The sequence below is a fragment of the Copidosoma floridanum genome, unplaced genomic scaffold (assembly GCF_036245765.1).
Source record: "Copidosoma floridanum isolate Cflo_tuat_1 unplaced genomic scaffold, Cflo_Japanese_pri ptg000009l, whole genome shotgun sequence".
NCBI lineage: Eukaryota > Metazoa > Arthropoda > Insecta > Hymenoptera > Encyrtidae > Copidosoma > Copidosoma floridanum.
In genome coordinates, this window is record NW_028321886.1 from 3,449,289 (window position 1) to 3,468,947 (window position 19,659).

The 19,659-nt window shown below is 36.6% G+C and overlaps 2 protein-coding genes across 3 annotated transcripts; both read left to right on the forward strand.

Moving 5' to 3' along the window:
* The first annotated feature begins 813 nt into the window (after positions 1 to 813).
* okr (DNA repair and recombination protein RAD54-like okr) lies at positions 814 to 4,475 on the forward strand. Its single transcript, XM_089589441.1, has 9 exons — positions 814 to 1,200; positions 1,482 to 1,709; positions 1,782 to 1,972; positions 2,045 to 2,690; positions 2,763 to 3,024; positions 3,113 to 3,284; positions 3,362 to 3,767; positions 3,849 to 4,012; positions 4,122 to 4,475. Exons 1-9 carry the CDS (start codon positions 1,198 to 1,200, stop codon positions 4,315 to 4,317), a joined length of 2,268 nt encoding a protein of 755 aa, XP_089445567.1. The 5' UTR covers positions 814 to 1,197; the 3' UTR covers positions 4,318 to 4,475.
* Positions 4,476 to 6,026: 1,551 nt separating this feature from the next.
* On the forward strand, positions 6,027 to 19,622 carry su(sable) (suppressor of sable). 2 transcript variants are annotated; one of them, XM_014358247.2, is made up of 10 exons: positions 6,027 to 6,598; positions 11,348 to 11,930; positions 14,554 to 15,028; positions 15,117 to 15,315; positions 15,479 to 16,090; positions 16,179 to 16,610; positions 16,697 to 17,257; positions 17,344 to 17,807; positions 17,899 to 18,184; positions 18,268 to 19,622. In XM_014358247.2, exons 2-10 carry the CDS (start codon positions 11,884 to 11,886, stop codon positions 18,870 to 18,872), a joined length of 3,681 nt encoding a protein of 1,226 aa, XP_014213733.2. In that variant the 5' UTR covers positions 6,027 to 6,598; positions 11,348 to 11,883; the 3' UTR covers positions 18,873 to 19,622. The 2 variants fall into 2 exon arrangements, with proteins under 2 accessions (XP_014213733.2, XP_023245240.2); XM_023389472.2 differs by having other exon boundaries at positions 16,700 to 17,257.
* The last annotated feature ends 37 nt before the right edge of the window (positions 19,623 to 19,659 follow it).

The following is a 19,659-nucleotide window of genomic DNA, read 5'->3' on the forward strand; positions in this document are numbered from 1 at the left end:
GTTTATCTTCAAAAGTATAAACACATAGGAGGTTGACTTTTTGGTAGAAAATTAATTGTTAACTTGCCGTCAAAAACACACATATCTTTATTTTTTTATTTTATAGCTTCATCATGAGTTGCGGCTGGTTTATAACTGACTAAATGGCTCTACGCGCTAAAGCTCTGGTTCAAAAGTTTAGGGCCACTTTTTAGTTCAGAAATTCGCAACGCTAGATAGCGCTGATCCAAATATCCATTACTTCTTATATTAGAGCCATTTAATCAATTATAATCCAGCCGCAACTAATTTTGTACAGATAAAATGAAATGTAAACATTGTCTGTGCTAGTAATTTCTTTAATTACTACACATAACTTCACGTACATCTTACACCGTGCTCTCTTTACCAGTATGATAAAATCAGAGGCTGTAAAGTTACGTAGGTCGTGGTGGTAACGCCGCTTGGGGTGTTTTCCGCAATCGTCACCAGCAAGTAATTTAAATTTGCGCTCTACGTCACCGGCAGGTCGGTAAGTCAACTACCTTGAATTAAACTGGAGACAACGTGAAAGTCGAGAAAAAAGTGAAGATTCCATCGCTGTTGACTGTCGTGTGCTATTTTAACTGGCCAGATTACGGAACAGAGCGCCAGTTTAATTCAAGGTAGTTGACTTACCGACCTGACGGTAACGCAGAGCGCAACCTTAAATTACTTGCTGCTGATGGTGACGATTGCGTGGTGGTATGGCGGTTGACCTGCAGACTGCAGATAAATCTTATGAGTTATGAGTTTATATTTATAAGATATATTAGGTAAGATCTGACATTTACTCTGACACTGTTTTGTTATAGTGATGTTAATCTAAATCTCTAATAACTGTTGCACACGTGCTAAAAAAACACTGAAAAAAGATTAAAAAGCCGAGAAAGCTAACAAGACTGTAAAATGATACGAGGCAAACGAGACGATTAAGTATGTTAAGTATTGTTAACTGTACAAGATCTAATTTATCTACATAATAATGAATATACAAAGGTGAAAACTATAGTACTGTAGTCTGCAGTACAGTTATGTTATGTATATGTACCTCGAAGGGATTCAAAAACTATAATTTGAAAATTAACAAAACAAAAGCACGTCTTGCTTGAAAGAGATTCAAAGGTGGAAGAAGTAGTGTTTGTTTGTTTATTATAGTGACAAGTTTAAAAAAAAATCATGGTAAGTTTGCGTATTTCAGTAATACGAATTACGTTTCTCACTGTTAAATATGTTTTAAAAAATCTGTTTCGAATAAGATTTAATTTAACGAGATTTCAGAAAACTAACCTCTAACGTTGTGACTTTCACAGACCTTTTATGAAAAGAAAAAAAAAATTTCATCTTATTTTTATGTGCTATTTATACTGAAAAACTCTGTGTCATTCAAAGTATGAAACTTGACATCCTCTATGCTCTGAATAAGTGTTTTCTCATCTTTACGTGTTTTTATGTGCTTACAGATAAGATCAAATGCTCCAAGTAAAGTTGGCAAACGCCCTTTGCTTGCAGAAATCACAATCAACAGTCAATTAACACAAAGTAGGCTAGATCTTTTTGAGCTTAAAAAACCAGCAAGCAAAGAAAACAAGCGAAGAAGAACTGAAAAAATTGTACAAATATCAGATCGCAAAGTGAGTGTTCTGTCAATCGATGACGTTTCTGTGGTGCAAGAAGTCATATCAGAGCACGTAAGTCTTCTATTATCATTTTAATTAATGATTGTTCCAGTCTTGATCAGAATTGAAAAAACATTTTTTTAGGAAGAAAGAATAAAAAAACTTTTGACGAAACCATTCAAATGTCCAGTACCCGGTTACGAATGTAGCGGTCGTCCATTAGGTTTTCGTTTTGCAGGCCCCAGGAGAGCTCTACATGATCCAGATGAGGCCAATGCTCTAGTTGTTTATGCACCACCAGAAATTTCAGAACATGAAAGTATAAAAATTGATGAGTAAGTGAAAGATAAAAATTGAAGGTTTTTTTTTTATTGCGTGATTAATTTACCATATCAATGATTTTTCAGAAAGCACAAACTCGTACATGTAGTAGTAGATCCAATTTTGTGCAATGTACTCAGGCCTCATCAAAGAGAAGGTGTGAAATTCATGTACGAATGTGTTACTGGTAAAAGAATTGAAAATGCTTATGGCTGCATCATGGCTGATGAAATGGGTTTAGGTAAAACATTGCAGTGTATTACTTTATTATGGACACTTTTGAAACAAGGCCCTGAAGCAAAGCCTTTAATTGACAAAGCTATTATTGTCGCCCCAAGTTCACTGGTTAAAAACTGGTACAATGAAATTTTCAAGTGGCTTAACAGCCGAGTAAAACCACTTGCAATTGATGGCGGCAGTAAAGCAGAAATAGATACAAAGTTAACTAGTTTTATGAAAACTTATGGTCGAAGGTGCGCAAATCCTATTCTTATTATTAGCTATGAAACCTTTAGATTACATTCTCACGTTTTACATCAAGATGAGGTGGGATTAGTTTTGTGTGATGAAGGACACAGACTGAAAAATTCGGAAAACCAAACGTACCAAGCATTAATGGGGTTGAAAGCCAAGAGAAGAGTTCTTTTGAGTGGAACTCCTATTCAAAATGATTTGCTTGAGTATTTCTCGTTAGTTCATTTCGTTAATGCTGGTCTATTAGGAACAGCTCAGGTAATTCACAAATTTATCAAAAACTTGTATAAAGAAAATGACACTAATGTATTCGTTCTTAAATTCCTACAGGAATTTAGAAAAAAATTTGAAAATCCTATTCTTCGCGGACAAGACGCAGGAGCCACTGACAAAGAGCGAGCACTTGCTCAAGAAAGACTCACTGAATTAGTTACAGTTGTCAATAAGTGCCTTATAAGGCGAACAAGTGCATTGCTGTCTAAGTATTTGCCTATAAAATATGAGTTAGTGGTGTGTATAAAATTAACGGCTCTCCAAACTCAACTGTACAAAAACTTTATCAAAAGTGAAAGTATTAAAAAGTCAATGCAAGGTATTTTGTTCATTATTATTTGAAACTTGTTAGTAATGGTTGCGCCTTGGAACGTAAATTGTATATATATTTATTTGGTCATCCAAAGTTGCTGATGGTGGTTCTGGAAAAAAGGGTGGAGGCACTCTCAGTGCTCTGGCTGCAATTACTTCTCTGAAAAAATTGTGCAATCATCCAGATCTTGTTTACGACAAAATTCAAGAAAATTCAGATGGTTTCGAGGGTGCAGCTAAATTACTCCCAGCCAATTACAGTACAAAGTAAGAACCAACCAATTTCAAATATTTTTAAAAATCATTTCTTCGTTTTGATTTATTCTTAATTCACTTATTGACAGGGATGTTTTGCCAGAAATGTCTGGAAAATTAATGGTATTGGACTGTCTGCTGGCACTCATAAAGTCCACTACAAGCGACAAAATTGTTCTGGTGTCAAATTATACACAAACTCTTGATTTATTTGAAAAACTTTGTGCAAAAAGAAAGTATAAATACGTTAGACTCGATGGTACCATGAGTATAAAAAAAAGAGGCAAAGTTGTCGATAATTTTAACAAGCCAGATAGCGGCGATTTCATATTCATGCTGAGTTCGAAAGCGGGAGGCTGTGGTTTAAATTTAATTGGTGCCAATCGACTTGTAATGTTTGATCCTGACTGGAATCCCGCAAATGATGACCAAGCTATGGCTCGGGTTTGGAGAGATGGTCAAAAGAAACCATGTTTTGTTTACCGTTTTCTTTGTGTAATAAATCATATTCTTTGTTTTTATTTTTTACATGAAAATTAGAGATTAAAATTTTAACGTAACATTTCGTGTTAATAGACAGGCACAATTGAGGAAAAAATTTTCCAACGACAAGCACACAAAAAAGCTTTGAGTTCGACTGTAGTGGATCAAGATGAAGATGTGGCAAGACACTTCACCCAAAATGATCTGCGAGATCTGTTTAGTCTTGAAGAATCGACAGTGTCTGATACACATTCGAAGTAAGTTTTTTTTATAGCAATAAATTGCTAAAAATATAATAAATTAATTTAATGACTACTTTTATAAAACTTCATTACATCATTTAATCACTTGATATTTTTTTTTCAGATTCAAATGCAAACGTTGTATCAATGGAATTGAAGTAAAAGGCCCTCCAGAAAACTCCGATTGTAATTCTGATTTGTCAGATTGGAGGCATTCTCAAAATCCAAAACATTTACCAGATATTCCATTAAGGCAATGTTGGCCCAGTGGAATCTCATTTGTCTTTCATCACCGTTCTCATGAACAAGTCAAACCATGAAAATATTCCTATAATTTACATATAAAAAAGTCAATCTGTGATGGACAAAAGAGGTATTAATGTAACTCATTATATCTGGGGAAAGTGCTAAATAATTATTAAAACTATAAAATAATTCGTTGTATATCTATAAAATTATTATGATATATATTTATAATTACGCATTAAAAATTATAAATTTGTAAAATCAATAAATATTTTGTATTTTTATAAGAACATTAAAATTTTATAATTTCTTTACTTTTTCTCTTTCGAAATATTATCCAATATACTAAAACAGCCATTATGTTACTTGAAAAATATAAGCTTTAATATTGTCAATTATTAATCTGTAAAGATATTTTTTGCACAATAATGTATCAAAATTTTATTATTGAATTAATATGTATACTTGTTTGAAGAGAACGTAAATATTCTAATGAATTCATAAGAGAAATAGAGAGAGAAAGCGATTGAATTAAGCAACTTTTGCAGCCCCATGCCCCTCCCCCCCCCCACAATCTATATACATACAGGTACATACTTCTAAAAGAATGAAAGTAAGGTGATTAGGTGATTCGGTAATTGTACATCGTTCATATACATACAAAAATTGTATTCTTTTCATGAGAATCTATATAGTAATAAACATATTAATGTTAGACAGAGCGTATACTTCTTTATTAATAAAATACTTATGTGTATATACGTAGCCATGGGACAAAGGATAGGAAAGTTCTCCTCTGAGGATCAGCTATAAATCTATAAATTTTTTTTTATATTGCTTATTGAATTGACGTTCGTGATTTTTTTTGAAGGTATTCATATGTTGTACACATACGTTTATTTCGCTGAAAAGTTTTTGGATTGGTAAACATTTATATTGGTCAATTGCTTTACAGGTATACCTCAATATATAATAAATTATACCACCAAAATTGCTTGGTTAATATATTTTACTTGTTTCTGTTTTGTATTATAACAAAGAATTCAAGCATTCAAACTCACTCGCTTCCGCTAAGTTAAACTTACTAAATAGTTAACTAATGTATTGATTCAATGAAATCATAAAAGTAAATGGTTGAATCGTTGAATGGTCTCTTGAAGTCGATGAAAAATTGTCAACTAGTAAATTAAAATTTAACACTTAGTACTTAGTGTATTTTTTTTATTAGGAATATTACATAGTTTCCAATTTCCGATAAAAAAATAAATAAACCATATAACGTGTATATTTTTTATCCCGCTGTATTAAAAGTAGAGAAAAAAAAAGATTTTTTGCGCCGTTGCATCAATATCGTAAATTAAAAAAAAAGTGCTAACTCTTCAGTTAGAAAAACCATTGGACTAATGTGGACTTGAGTATATTACGTCTATATGAAGTTAGAACCTTAAATACTATATATGTGTATGTTTATCTATTAATATAAAAAAAAAAAAAAGATTTTCTGCAACTAAATCAAAATAAAGCAGAAAAGCTTTACAATCACATCAGCTGATGCGAATATTGCGAATCGAATAAAAAAATAAAAGAGCGTTGCAGAGGCGTGCAGAAAAAGGAGAGGAAAAGAGAGGGATCGAAGGGGGGACAGATCACGTGATTAGCAAAGTGCAAGCAAAGCAACGCGATTGGTTAGCTTTGCAGCAGCAAGCTTTTGGCGCTCCTGCAGGTTCTCACCAGTTCGACCCTTTCTCTCTCCTTCTTTTCCCCTTCGCATGTACTATTTCGGCGGCCAGAGTGAGAGTGGAGGTGGAGCGTGTGGAGGGGAACTGCTGACGCTGCAGTTGGGGGCTCGAGCATCAAGCAGAAAGGAGAAGCTGCACGACGCCCTTCTCAGAATAGTTCCAGATGTGGCCATGTTTAGTTCTTATAAATTTGCAAGTTCGAATTTTATAAAATCCGAGATTTTATTATAACTTCACTTATCTTGACATATATTATTTATTACACGTACACGCACACGTAACGAGAGAGAATCGGGATTTTATTTTTCCGATTCTGCTTCACGACAGATCAGCACTGTTGCATCTATTCTGTGCCATACGTATACATAATTACGTATACATATATACATCGATATATATGTACATTGATTATATTTAATACGTCTATTGCGCGCGTGAGAGGAAAACCCAAATATTTCTCTTGCGCTTCTTTTTTTTTTTTTTTCTCTCGAAACGCATACTTTTTCACGTTAATAAGAAAAAGGGGCCCCGAGAGAAAAAAAAGTTGCCTGGTGATGGTTGGTTGGCTACGCTCACGGTCCCGGATCTCTGACACTTACTCGGGACAAAGAACATTGTAATAACCCGAAGCCTATTTACGCTTCGATCATCTTTTTATCATTGTACCTATAACTAACAAAGTTTCTTATAGCCGTTAACTGCGTTGTTTCAACTACGTGTCAATTCGGGTAGGTAAACTCGAGGGCGCGCTCGTTTTATTTTCACGTGTGTCTCCGTGTATATTTTTACTACTCTCGTGTTCTCTCTCTCGCACGTTGGCGCCATATTGATTCGCTAATTTTCAACACGTCATTCGGGTAAGCACTGCAGACAAACGGACGAGTCCATTCTACACACAGACTTTCTCTCCCACCATACGTGTATATTATTATATTACACGCTGATCCGCTAGTTCTATTGCGTTTCTCCTTTGAGTAATGTTTCTGTTGAATTGACATTACACACTTTGATGTAAGTATACCGTGAGTACATTCAAACTTGAACTACGAGGAACGAAACAATCGTCGCCACGCGAAGCTCTACATTTGAAGATTAACCTCGGATTTCAGTTGTATAGTTTTGCACGTGTTGCCGCCTTTATTAGTGTATGTACACGAATAACGTTCAATCGGTGAGATAAAGAAAAAACAGGGGCATCAAATTATCGATCGGCCATATTTTTCCGAGCATGCATGGATGTAGTTCATGTAGTGTGTGCGCCAGGAATAGTCGCTCTCTCTCTCTCTTTTTCCGAAACCAAACCCGCACCACCTTCGTCGGCCCGATCTCTTGGATCTCGGCCAGCTGCGCACGCATCAACAAACTATGACGACGCGCCGACCGTCAATACAACTTTAAAAGCAATCAGACATGACGCATGTATATATGTGTACACGACACATCCACAGCCGGACTGACGCGATACCTATTTTTTTTATCCGTCCCTATAACTATAGATACATACAACACACTACACATCAAGACTGAACGGCCCAAGTTGTTTGTTCGCCGCATATCCTCGAAGCCTGTGCTCTTTCTTTTGTTACAGTATATATTGCTGCAGATACGTAAAATGAATACCTTTATCGAGAAGCAGTTCAATTAATGTATAATATATGTGTAGGTACATAAACATGTATATTATATGTATTGTCCATTAATCGCCTGAACTGGCGTGCCATTGCGTAAGTTTGTCTTGTATTTTGGCAACGGGTACATAATACCACAATTTTTTCACCTCTTTCCAAAAAAAGAGATGCTCATATTTATATAGCGTACGAAAGTTATTAATCATCTTGATTTGTTTTTTTTTTTTTTTTTTTTTTTTTTTTGTACGCTATCGCGATATCTTTTTTTTCTTTTTTTTCCTTTCCATTTCAATACGCGTGGCTTGATTTTAACTTTATGTGACTCATAATTTATCATGTGACATGTTTGCGTCAAGTGCTTTAGGCAGTGTCGAAATAATTCCTATGCAGTATTGAAATTTCCTCGACTTTCGTGCAAAATAACTTAAGAATAAATCAAGGTCGGTGAAGCTGTATAGAATCCAGGGCACGTACATAGACACAAAGACTTGATACGTGGTATATACATTTGTATCGTGTACAACATTACATTGAAGTGGGGGCGCTCGGATATACGCATGCATAACGTACAAATGGCTGCCGCCGCTTATCTGTCTTGTTAAAGAATTTAACAATCACGGACATTTCTACACCGTTTACTTACAAGTCGACGGATACACGCCTACACATGCATGCACTCACCGCCGACTTGGACATACTATAGATCCCGTACGTTGTTCGCGCAATACATTTACGAAGGTCGGATTCGATTAGATCCCGTTTCGCTGTTTCAAGTTACTTTAAAAGCCAGGTGTTCGGATGCGAGAAACAGGAGTAAAGAGGCGACGTGGAGATTTTATACGACATATTTATTCGCGGGAAAAAATTTGGTAACGAAAGACCTTGGGACTCAAAACTTCGGGAAGACTGAACCCCGTGAATCATTGAACTCAAGAACCGCGAGTCTTGGAGAGTCGTGCCTATAGTCTTCCCCAAGTATTCGTTAAGTTAGACTCTGTTACACGTGACTTCACGTTCGTATACGCGTTTTCACTTTCGATTTTTAATATTAAAGTCTTGGAAAATTTTGTAGAATACAACGCGTTAACAAACGGTGAAGGTCTCTTGTTACAAAATTTTTAGATTTTTCGGCGCACCGAGATTATTAAAATGTTGAGGACATAGCGAACAATGACGATTTTCTCTGTAAGACTTTTATACATTTACATATAGGGAGTGACTAGGAGGAACGAGTATCTGATCGATTATGAGAAGGGTGTGATCGCGCGATTAATTTTTCAAAAGTTTTTTTTTTTTTTTTTTTTCTTTCCATCCGGCGTAAGAGCGATGCCCTTGATCGTTGGGACCCCCGGTACGAATGAGCGTATATTTGCTTTTTTTGAGATACATGTTAAATTTTTCGTTTATTTGCAACTGAAAACATACCTCTTTTTTTCTCTTTTTTTTTTTAATGAGAAACTGCGTGCATACTTATTTTTTAACAATAAATTAAAGATGCCAACAAAAATTCACATGTATATTCTAGCATACAAAGAACTTTACTTCCCATATGTCACATTGGAGCGTCGACAATGGATATAAGTATAGTGTTGAATAATTTCAGTACCTATCATCGACACGTCACGATCTTACATTTTCCCTCTCTCTGGAAAGAACGTTATCATTGTTATTGTGCCAGGTAATTAAGCAGATATACAAGTGACATCCTTTTATAGAATAGGTATGTAGTAAAGTTTAATTCCCAGGGAGTCAATATAGTTTGACCGGCCCAGGTGTACTGTTTTTCTTATTTTATTTGAAATTTTTTTTTTAATAACTCATACCAGATAAGTACGACGCTCGTACAAATCAATGTCTCGGATAATTCTTTGAGTGAAATTGCTGCTTAGAAATTTCACCCTTTCGAATGAATTATTGACAATATTTATTTTTATTGCTAATTTTAATTTTTTTTTTTTAAAGCAAAGTTTTTAAAAACAGCATATCGATCCCCTTTGTAACAACTATTGAAATAGAAAAAATTTTCGCACTGAAATTATTAATTTTTCACACGCTTCTGTAATTAATAAAATATTGTAAAAATAATTTTCAATTTCAACAAGCATCGTCAAAATGAATTTTCTAAATTTAACTCGCGCAAATGCCATTCAAATTTATACTTTACTTTCCACTTACGTATACGTTAAAAAATATATCCCCCGACGGGCATTTTCTTACTATCACGAGTCTACCCGATAATATATCGATTTTGGTTTTTTTAATGCAACAATTAAATATTCATAATTTTAAGAAAATTTAATTGCCGCGTTAATATTTTTCTAGGAGAAAAAGTAAATAGAATTAATCGCTTTCAAATACAAATTAGTTTTATTTTATACAACAGATTAGTATAGTAAACAAAATAAATGATGACTAAGACGTAATTATTAATAGACGTAGGAGTAGGTAGAAAGGCATCAATTATTACTAGAGATCGAAGCAAAACGTATATTTTTACTACATCATCTTCACGCTGTTTCACACAACAGCTGTAAAACTCTTATTTTCCTGGCTAGTTCAAAGGTAACATGCACAAGGTATCTAGGCAATAATATTCGGTCACATGCACCGTCTATACCTACGCGTGATTTCATGCGCAAAAGCATCAGGTAGGGAGAGAGAGAAAGGGAGAAGCCGATCCGGTTTCGCGAGAGTGGCATGATAGTGATACCACGTTAAGTATACTTTATGAGGAATTCCGCAAAAAATGTTTGGGGTCCAAAAATAAATTTGACTTTTTGTGCAGCTTTTTCAGTTTTTTTTTTATTATTTCGGTACTTATACTTTACTTGGGTAAAAAATCTTCTGAAAATTTTTTCTCAACCTCATAGTTTTTTATTTCTAAATTTTCTATTTTTAGCTGTCAAAACAGTAGAATATAATGCGAGATTTTTTTTATCTCTTTGAAAGTAAAAAACATAAGTTTATATATATATATACTCTGGAACTAGCACAAATATATATATATATATTTTTTTTTTATCTCATACGAGTACCTACACATTCGTATGTGAACGACAACGCATATACAAGCACATACACCGGGTTACAGCGAAGGGGATCGATCGAAAGGAGAGATGATGGGGAGAAAGATCTGTGGCGACGGTGAAGCGAAAACTACGTACTTACATCGTGATTAGCGTCCGGAGTTCGATATTTGTTTGCTGGCTTGTTCGAACATTATTATTTTCTTGCATCTAAATTAAAATAGTGAAACAAAAAAATTTTTTTTTACATGCGTACATGTTATATCGGTCGTCAGGGATATTTAATCAAGAGAAAGCTATAAACGTGATTTTTTCAAAGAGCATGATTTGCTAAAATCGCTGCCACGTTTGCATCGTTATTAGTACTGCGTTTATTTTCAATGTTGACCCGATGAGAAAATACGGGAGCGTTTTATTGTACGATGTGAATAGGTGACTCGCAATTGTCATTGGGGCAAGTAGTTGAATCTGAACGGATGCAATGAAGGAAAAAAAAAAATTTTTTTATTCAAGTCAGTCATAGTAGCGATCAATGCGTAGTGGCGCAATTTCGTTTAGCATATTTCTTGCGTCAATGACGGCTGTATATAGTGTCACTTGGATAGAAACACGCAATGTTAACGGTCGTTAGCAAACTAAAAAGCAGTAGTCGCACAAAAAAATCCACATTATAATATTTTTGTTCTTTTTTTTTTTTTTTATTCTTTGTAGGACGACGTAAGGACCAGAGGAGGATCTAACAACGCGTGCAACGGGGTTCAATTTATTTTTGGCCCCTCCCATAAGTGCGCTAGAAAAAAAAAATTTGGCACCCGGATTTCTTCTCTTCTTGATTCTCCGATGCTTTCTGAGTCACGTATCCGTCTCATACCACCGTTGTATTAAAGCAATAGAGAGATAGATACGAAAAATAGAGGGAATCTAACACACGCGCGTCTTCTGCACCCATGTGTGATGCCGCGAGCTTTGCTCCATGTCACATGTCAAATAGTCCATCAGCCAAACAACAACAACAACGACAACAACAACAACAACATCGACAACAAGAAGAAAAGAAGAAAGATATGCTGTAGGGGAGGACGCACAGTATTGATGCAAGTGGCGTATCACCAGTAGGCCGAAGAAAAGAGAGAACGGCCTTTTTTTCTGTTCTTTTTATCCATTTTATTTCTTCGGCCCTTGAGGGGCCTACCCCCAAGGATTCAGTTGGTTTATGCCTTAAAAATTTCCATTGCGATCGTTCATAAATGATGGCCCTCGAGAGTATTTCCACGTCCGAGACTATTATTCAAAGGTTTGATCATTTTTACATTCTGTTTTTTTTCTTTCGTTTAATTTAATTTTTCTTTTCTTTTTTTTCATAGCCTAAGTATGCTGTTTTTTTTCTTCTATTTTTGAAGCGCAAAATTTTTTTGAAAAAATTATAACCCGTGGTAAAGGTAAACGTGGTATAACATACCTTCAGCGGTAAGAATAAGCGTCATCGCGACGCACCGAGTGACATTCACATATTATACACGTGTATCGTACACTTTTATACAGACTGTAGACAACCACTTTACAAACGTATGGATGTATGTTCACATGACGTTATTTTTTTTCGCACATTTTTACGTAAGAAATTTATATGATATATATCCACGTACCTGCACTAAACTCAATCAATTAAAATTTATTTTTATTCGTTTATCTTTATTTGAATTGAAAGCACAACTATTCATATTATTATAAGTATTGTTGTTGTGTTTTCTATTATTAGTTTTCGTGTGTCGATAATTCATTTATAATATTCATTCGTATAATGTTCATTATGCAACCATTAAGTGAGTGACATTATTTCATTGAAACATGCAAAACTTGATGAAAATTCTAATGTATTCGAGTCACTTGAAGAAAAATTCTTGACAGCATGTCGTCAACATGGTTATTTAAACAGATATCGAATGACTAATTACGCATACGTACTTAAAAAAAATCGTCACTGTCATCATTAATTCATTAAAAAAAATGAATCAACATTTTGCGCTCCACTTAGGGGCGAATTAGAAAATTTTATTTGTCATAAGTTGATTAAAAGTCACTTTCTTGCGTCTAAGTGCGTGGAAATGTGACATTTTGTTTTGTTCGGTTATTGTTTTCGAGTAATGAGTCAAATTTGATTTTTTGTTTTAATTTTACCATCGATATTTCTGTTGACACACGAAAACGAATTTTTTACATTTTGAGTGATATACACGTGTCATGCTCAGGTGGTGCATTGCGAAGTTAAAATCGTTGATAATACAATCGCTTCGCAATACATGTACCAAGCTATAAAACGTAATTGTCGGAAAGAAATTGCTGGAAATACGTTGTGTTGCTGCGGAGTATTCGTTGTTAAATAAATTAAATTTATTTATTTTTTTTTTATCAACCCACTCGTTTCGAGCGGTTTATAATAACTTTTTTTAACTTTAAAAAATTTAGTTTGATCTCATTTTTCAAAAATCATCAACTTCTGATACTTAAAATTAACAATTTTTTTTTTATCGAGCAATGTTTGTTTGTGGAAGTAACATTAAGTCTTGTTAATATACAGTGATAAGGCAGTTCCTTATGAGGCAGACAAAGAACTTACATAACGACAACTCCTATACTCTAACAAAATGTTTTGATAACTCGGAATACGGTCACAAACATCTTTTACAAAACATATTATAAATATTAAACAATTACAGCAATCTCGAGGTTTTTAGTTACCTTAAAAAAAGGATGCTGCAGCATGTAAAACATAATGATGATGACAAAAATGATGATCATGATTACAACAATGATACAACTGCAATGAAAACGATGTCATGCTTTACAGTGTGCATAATGACAATGATGATGAAAAAAAAAAAAACTTTATTTGGTGCCAAAATTTGATGAAATTTACAATTGACCAGTGGATGACTATGATGTTTCATGATTATGATAATAATGACGATGGAAATGATGAAAATGATGAAGTGATCTTTTATGATGATAAACAACGATTACAGTGATAATTATGGCGATGATTTTTTAGTATTCTTTTAATGACCAGGTACACTGTGGTAAGAAAAGTCCAGTTTGACTACTTCATTTATATGGCATTCAAGTAATTTTTTTTTTCGACTCGTCTTGTGTCCAGTTTGATGTACAGAAACATTCCCAAAAAATTTCTCTAATATTTGATTTGGCGCTTAAAACGTGTTCTGGGTTAAATGTTATTTTTTTATTTATTTATTTTTTTTTAATACACGAAATGGATGCTATAACCGTGTAAAAGATAATCAATCAGTAATTGAAATTCAGAAATACAGTACTTTTAATCGCTACCTGGTTCAATTTCTTTATACGCTTTGTTTGACTCTTCAAGAAGAAACGTTTTATCTTATCTAAAGATTAAAAATATAACTGTCAACAGTACATATTTACTTCTACTCGTGTCACCTTGCTGCTTACGAAATTGCAAATTAATCAAAGCGAAGTTAGACAAATTGTTAGATTCCCCATCAAACGAAAAATTTCACGCTCTAAAAAAATAATAAAATCAATAACTCAGATTCTTCATCAAAACACATGACTGTCATCATACGTTTCGAATACAGACTACTTTTTCAGTACTCGCGTTTTATTGGTGAGAAGCTAAGAACAGTTACTTAAAAAAAAAAAGTAGAAAACAAACGAATGTATTAATAAAAAGCACCGATGCAAATCCAGCAAAAGCACTTTAATTGAGGAATAATAATAATAATAATAATTATGTAACATCACTGTTTTAAAACCCTGGGTAAGCTCATCTGAAAAATTTTGCGCTGAAAAAAATGAAAGAGAAAAATAAATCAATTAACAAAACCAACGAACCCAAAAAAAAAAAAAAAAAACGAAAATTAAAAAACGAAAATTCACAGCAGTATCGATAACGATGACGATTTGGAGGACGGTGAGATACCCTCCGACGAGGACGACGAGCCGCTGCCCGTAGTCCCAGACACAGTCAAGCCGGTCACCGCGGCTGCACCAGCTCCGGCCACCCCATCCGCCGCATCAGAAACAACATCAGCAGCAGATACTGCGGACGCTGCGGCCGACGAGCCCCCCAAGTCCCAAAATACCACAAAGACTGAAGCACCCAAGTCCAAGGGTTTCGATAGCGAAAAATCCGGCAAAAGCAAAAAGTCCGGGAACGTCGACAAGTCGAACAAGCAAAAGGTGTCGTCTAGCGATGACTGGGCTGGCGACGTGGAGAAAGCCATCAGAGCTGCCCTCGACGAGGACAGGAGCAAGAATCATGATAGCAAGTCTGGTCGGAGTAAAGGTAACAAGAACAAAAACAGAAAGAGAAATCGCGACGAGAAGGAAGACGAGCGGATCAGGGATCAAAAGGTAAGAGAGATCGTCGATTTTGTGATTGAAAATTAGCATGAGACGTTGATCGGATGATTTTGATTTTGATTATTTTTATGCTCCTTAGAAAAAAAAGTTGAGCGACGAGGAGATCGTCAACGAGGACGACGATGACTTGGTCTTTGTGCGTGGTGCGTCACCCTCGAGACGGGGCTCCCACGACGACTGCTCGCCGAGGCGTTCTGAGCGCGACAACTACAACAGTGGCTCGGACTTTGATGACCGGCCCAATCGGCATCGCGACGACAACAAGCGGGTCGGAAAATGTAAGTCATTGCTACCTGATATAAGAGTCACTTTTTTTTTAGTTAGATGCATAGTTTTATATTTTCTTCTCTTTCCGTTGCATGTTTTCTATACCAAATGTGGATAATACCATGTTGGTGTTGCTGTTTACATATTTCTCATGATTTTTCGAAAATTTCATAGGGTCCCAATCCAAAGCGGAACGCAACAACAAAAAGGCACCGATTCAATCGAACCGAAGGAATCCAAAGAACGACAGAATCGAACGTGGCAAGAACAGAACTCGTGCGCAGCTTCGAAATGAACGGAACAATGGCCGGCGCAATCAGATGAACGATTTTCAAGATCCGGAATCGATATGCGTGTACTATATGCAGGGTAAGTGTCATCGGGGCGACGATTGTCCGTTTTCCCACAATGCCCTGCCGCCGCGAAAGATGGAACTTTGCAAGTTCTACTTGATGGACTGTTGTGCCAAGCGCGATAAGTGCCTCTACATGCACCACGATTTCCCGTGCAAGTTCTTCCACACAGGGCTCAAGTGCGGCCTAGGCGAGAACTGCAAGTTCTCACACGAGCCCATGAACGAGCAGGTGAAGAATATTCTTCTGAAGCACTTGGAGACCGCTCCAAAAGAGATACTTGGTAACTTTCCGCGATTGAGCAGGGAAGGTGCGCTTTACCTGATAAACAATACCGAGAGAAATTCGTCTCACAGCCATGATGGCTCGAATCAGAAGATCCCGAGTCTTTTTGAAGTTAAGGTGGCAACTATGAATGAGGGCAGGGATGATGGTAATAAACTCAATACTTTTTATCTCAAGATATTTATATGAAAGTCTCGCTGTGTACTAACAATTTTTCAATTATTTGTAATTAACAGATGATCGCGACAGAGGATATAAGGATCGCAAGGGGTCGTCAGGCAAGAAAACACGCTGGGGTTCGAATGACGACAGAGTACCCATCGACATGCTCGTACAGTCCGCGTCGCAGCTTAGCTTCATTGGCAACCAGGACAAGCCGCAAAAAGCTCCTTCTGCAAACTTCTATAATGAGGCGAACGACATCAATCTGGACGTTAAACGAGTTAAAGAGAAAAATGATCCGTCTGCGTCGATTGCATCTCTCACAAAGGACGTTGATCTTAGACAGCTGATGGGCGGGGTTGCCAAGAAGCCTCTGGTCATTGATCTGGCCGACGAAGCGGCTAGTTTTACCAAGTCTAAAATAGACGAGGAGAGCGATCGTGATGAGGATGTGAACCTCGTGAGTGCGGTACCAGCCTACGAGGAGAAAAAGTTGAAAGTACCAGGTAATTGTAAAACAGAGATTTCAAATTATAAATCAATTTGAAAAATTAAGGATCGATGATAAAAAAAATTTTCTTCTTTGTTTTAGAAGCAGATAAGACGAAAAATTCTGATTTGCCGGCAACGGATGTGCCAACCAGTCTGCCGAAAAAAACGCAAGAGCTGTATATGAGGATACAGCAACAACAGCGTGAGGCAGAGGATAGTTTCAAGAATCTGGAAAACACAGAGAACCAGGAGATATCTCAAGACGATTGGTATTCGGATGACAATGATGATGACGACGACGATGAACAGCAGTTAACCATAGTGCTGAAGGACAATCAGAAAGACGAGGAGGAAGAGGAGGAGAAGAAAGAGGAGCCGATGGAGGTAGACACGACGCCGCAGCCATTGAGCATTCCGCAGCCTGCAGCGATCGTCGATAAACTTGGTAATTTGAGCAAAATCGACATTAGTATGGAGGTATCAAAGCTGCTATCGACTATCAAGGCCCAGAGTTCTTCGAACCACAAGCACGACAAGGAGTTGGCTTTGAAGAGCAAAAGAGAGTCAGAGGCATCTAGTGTCGAAGAAGTGTCAAAACCTACGACAGCGGAAAACTCGCCACAGCATCAGACTGGAAATAATAGTCCAACACAGTCTTCCAGTAAGTGCTCGAATTCTTTGTAACACCACAGCTTTTAAATTTATTTACTCCGTTCATGTTTAAAAAACTATTTTAAAAAATTCTAGTTTCCTCAACAACAGCGCAATCAGGATCTGTGTCCAGAGATCCGCGAATGAGTAGGGATCCCCGGCAACGCCGAGAGGATCCAAGGGCGGGTGCTACAAGTTCAACTGTACCAGTGGCAACCAAACCCGCGCCAGAGCTCAAAGAGTCTCGTTCCCTTAGACTCGAGACGAGTATTTATAGCTCGGGTATAATAGCCCAAGATGCAACGTTGGACACGGATCTGCGAGCTAAGCTGGATCAGGATCACAGACGCAAGGATATGGATTTAAGGTGCTTCCCACCAGGTCCAAGTTTCGGTGACACGGATTTGCGCCTGGTAGGTGGCCACTATCCGGAATCAGCTAAATCTGGTGATGTGGACCTCAGGCAGATGCTCGGCTTGCCTTTCAAGCCGGTACCGTCACATATGCCATGCACGGAAATTGAAGCTGGACTAAACTCACATCCCTCAATTCCCTATAAGGTGAGCAGAGTTCTCGGTGAAATCATCTGTAATTATTTTTTATTTCAATGACTAATTGCAATTGTTGACGGCTATGATGTAACACAAACAGGTATACGTGGTGGACGTTCCGAGACCAGACTATACAGGACTTAAGCTAACGAAAAATGATCCTCAGGTTAAGTACGACCCGAGGTTACGAAAAATTTTCCGTCTAAGTAAGGACGATATTGTAGACTCGCCGATGTCACCACCACCGATAAAAATGTTGGATACACCTAAGTCACCGCCGCTCGTTCGAACTGATCCAAGGCGCAAGGCGCTTGAGGTTCACGCTCCGAAAATCATACCCACAACGGTGCAGCAGCACCCCGTTCAGGAACACCTTAATTTACCTGGTAACATAACATTTCATTCTGTGATACAATAAAAATTAGATTGAAAATTTTGCCGTTAAAACATGGTTTTTTCATTGAAACAGGAATGGGACTGAGTATGGGACAGAACATCCAAGCTCCATTTGTGCAAGGTCAAAGCAACATGCAAATGCATGGTATGCAACAGGGCATGAATCAAGGGATGCAGCAATCCATGGGCCAGTCAATGATGATGCCTGGTAACTCGATGATGGGACCCAGTGGCATGGGGCCGATGATGCGTGACGGTCCAAACATGTCAGGCAACGGAGGTCCGGGTACAATGGGTGGCTCTAGTATGCGAATAGGTGGCATGGGCCAAGGTGGACCTCAGATGTCAGGACAAGGGCAGTACTACAGTGGACAACGCACTGGGCTCCTAGGGGCAGGACCAGGTCCATTACCTAACTACAGTCAAGATGTTAGGAATCAGTATGATATGCCTGGACGGGGCTATCCAACAGATAACTACAATAATTATGGCCCTAATGGACCTAATTCTGATCGAGTAGATCACAGATTTAATTCTAACGGGCCAATGGATGAACCGGGATTCGGTGGCTCAGCCGACTGGAACTCAAATCCTTCGAAAATTGGTCGGAAAGATCGAAGAAGACCACCAAGGGGAGGCAAATTTTCTGGCATGCCCAGAAGAAAAGACTTAACTTAGTGAAACTAAAAAATGTAAAAAATTTTGGTGCATGCTTGTTAAACTGTACATTTGTATAAATTTTCAGAGAATAAGCTTTAAAAATCGTAAATATTTATAGTTACAGTGCATGTGTCTCTTAGTATGACATACAATACAACTGATTCATAAGTTTTAGATAACAGCTCAATTGTCAACTTTCTGAGTTTAGCGAGATAAAACTTTTTGTTAAAGCTTTGAAAGCATTATCTGATACTATACAGCGATTAATTTCTGTTGAGTTTTATCAGCCTAAGTTTGAAATAAGTATATAGGTATATTTGAATAATTTATACGTCACAATTGATCGATTGACATTATGTGCGTTAAAAACGTTTTAAGAGAAATGGCTATAAAAAAAAGTATTTATAATTTGACATTGTGTACAATTGCGGCAATGAAATTTTTTTTTTCCTTGTCAAAAATCGTTTATAAAATGAAAGTTGTACAAAATGCCAAATGGGTTGATTTAAATGAACAGTTATTTATTGTACATACAAAGCCAGTTAAAAATGCGAGTTATATTAAATCGTAAGTCCTTAGAACTTGTTTCAATTACAAATTTTTACTTACCTATAATGTTTCCAGAAAATAAAGGTTTCCTTTGTACATGCTTTGAGATTCATTTTTCTTATGTCTTCCATGTACATAAAACATATGTTAATGTATGTATAAAGGCATATTTATATGTACAAGTGACAATTATATAAGTTCACAACTCATGATGTTACATTTACTCTTTAATGAACTTTGAATTTATAACGTAATA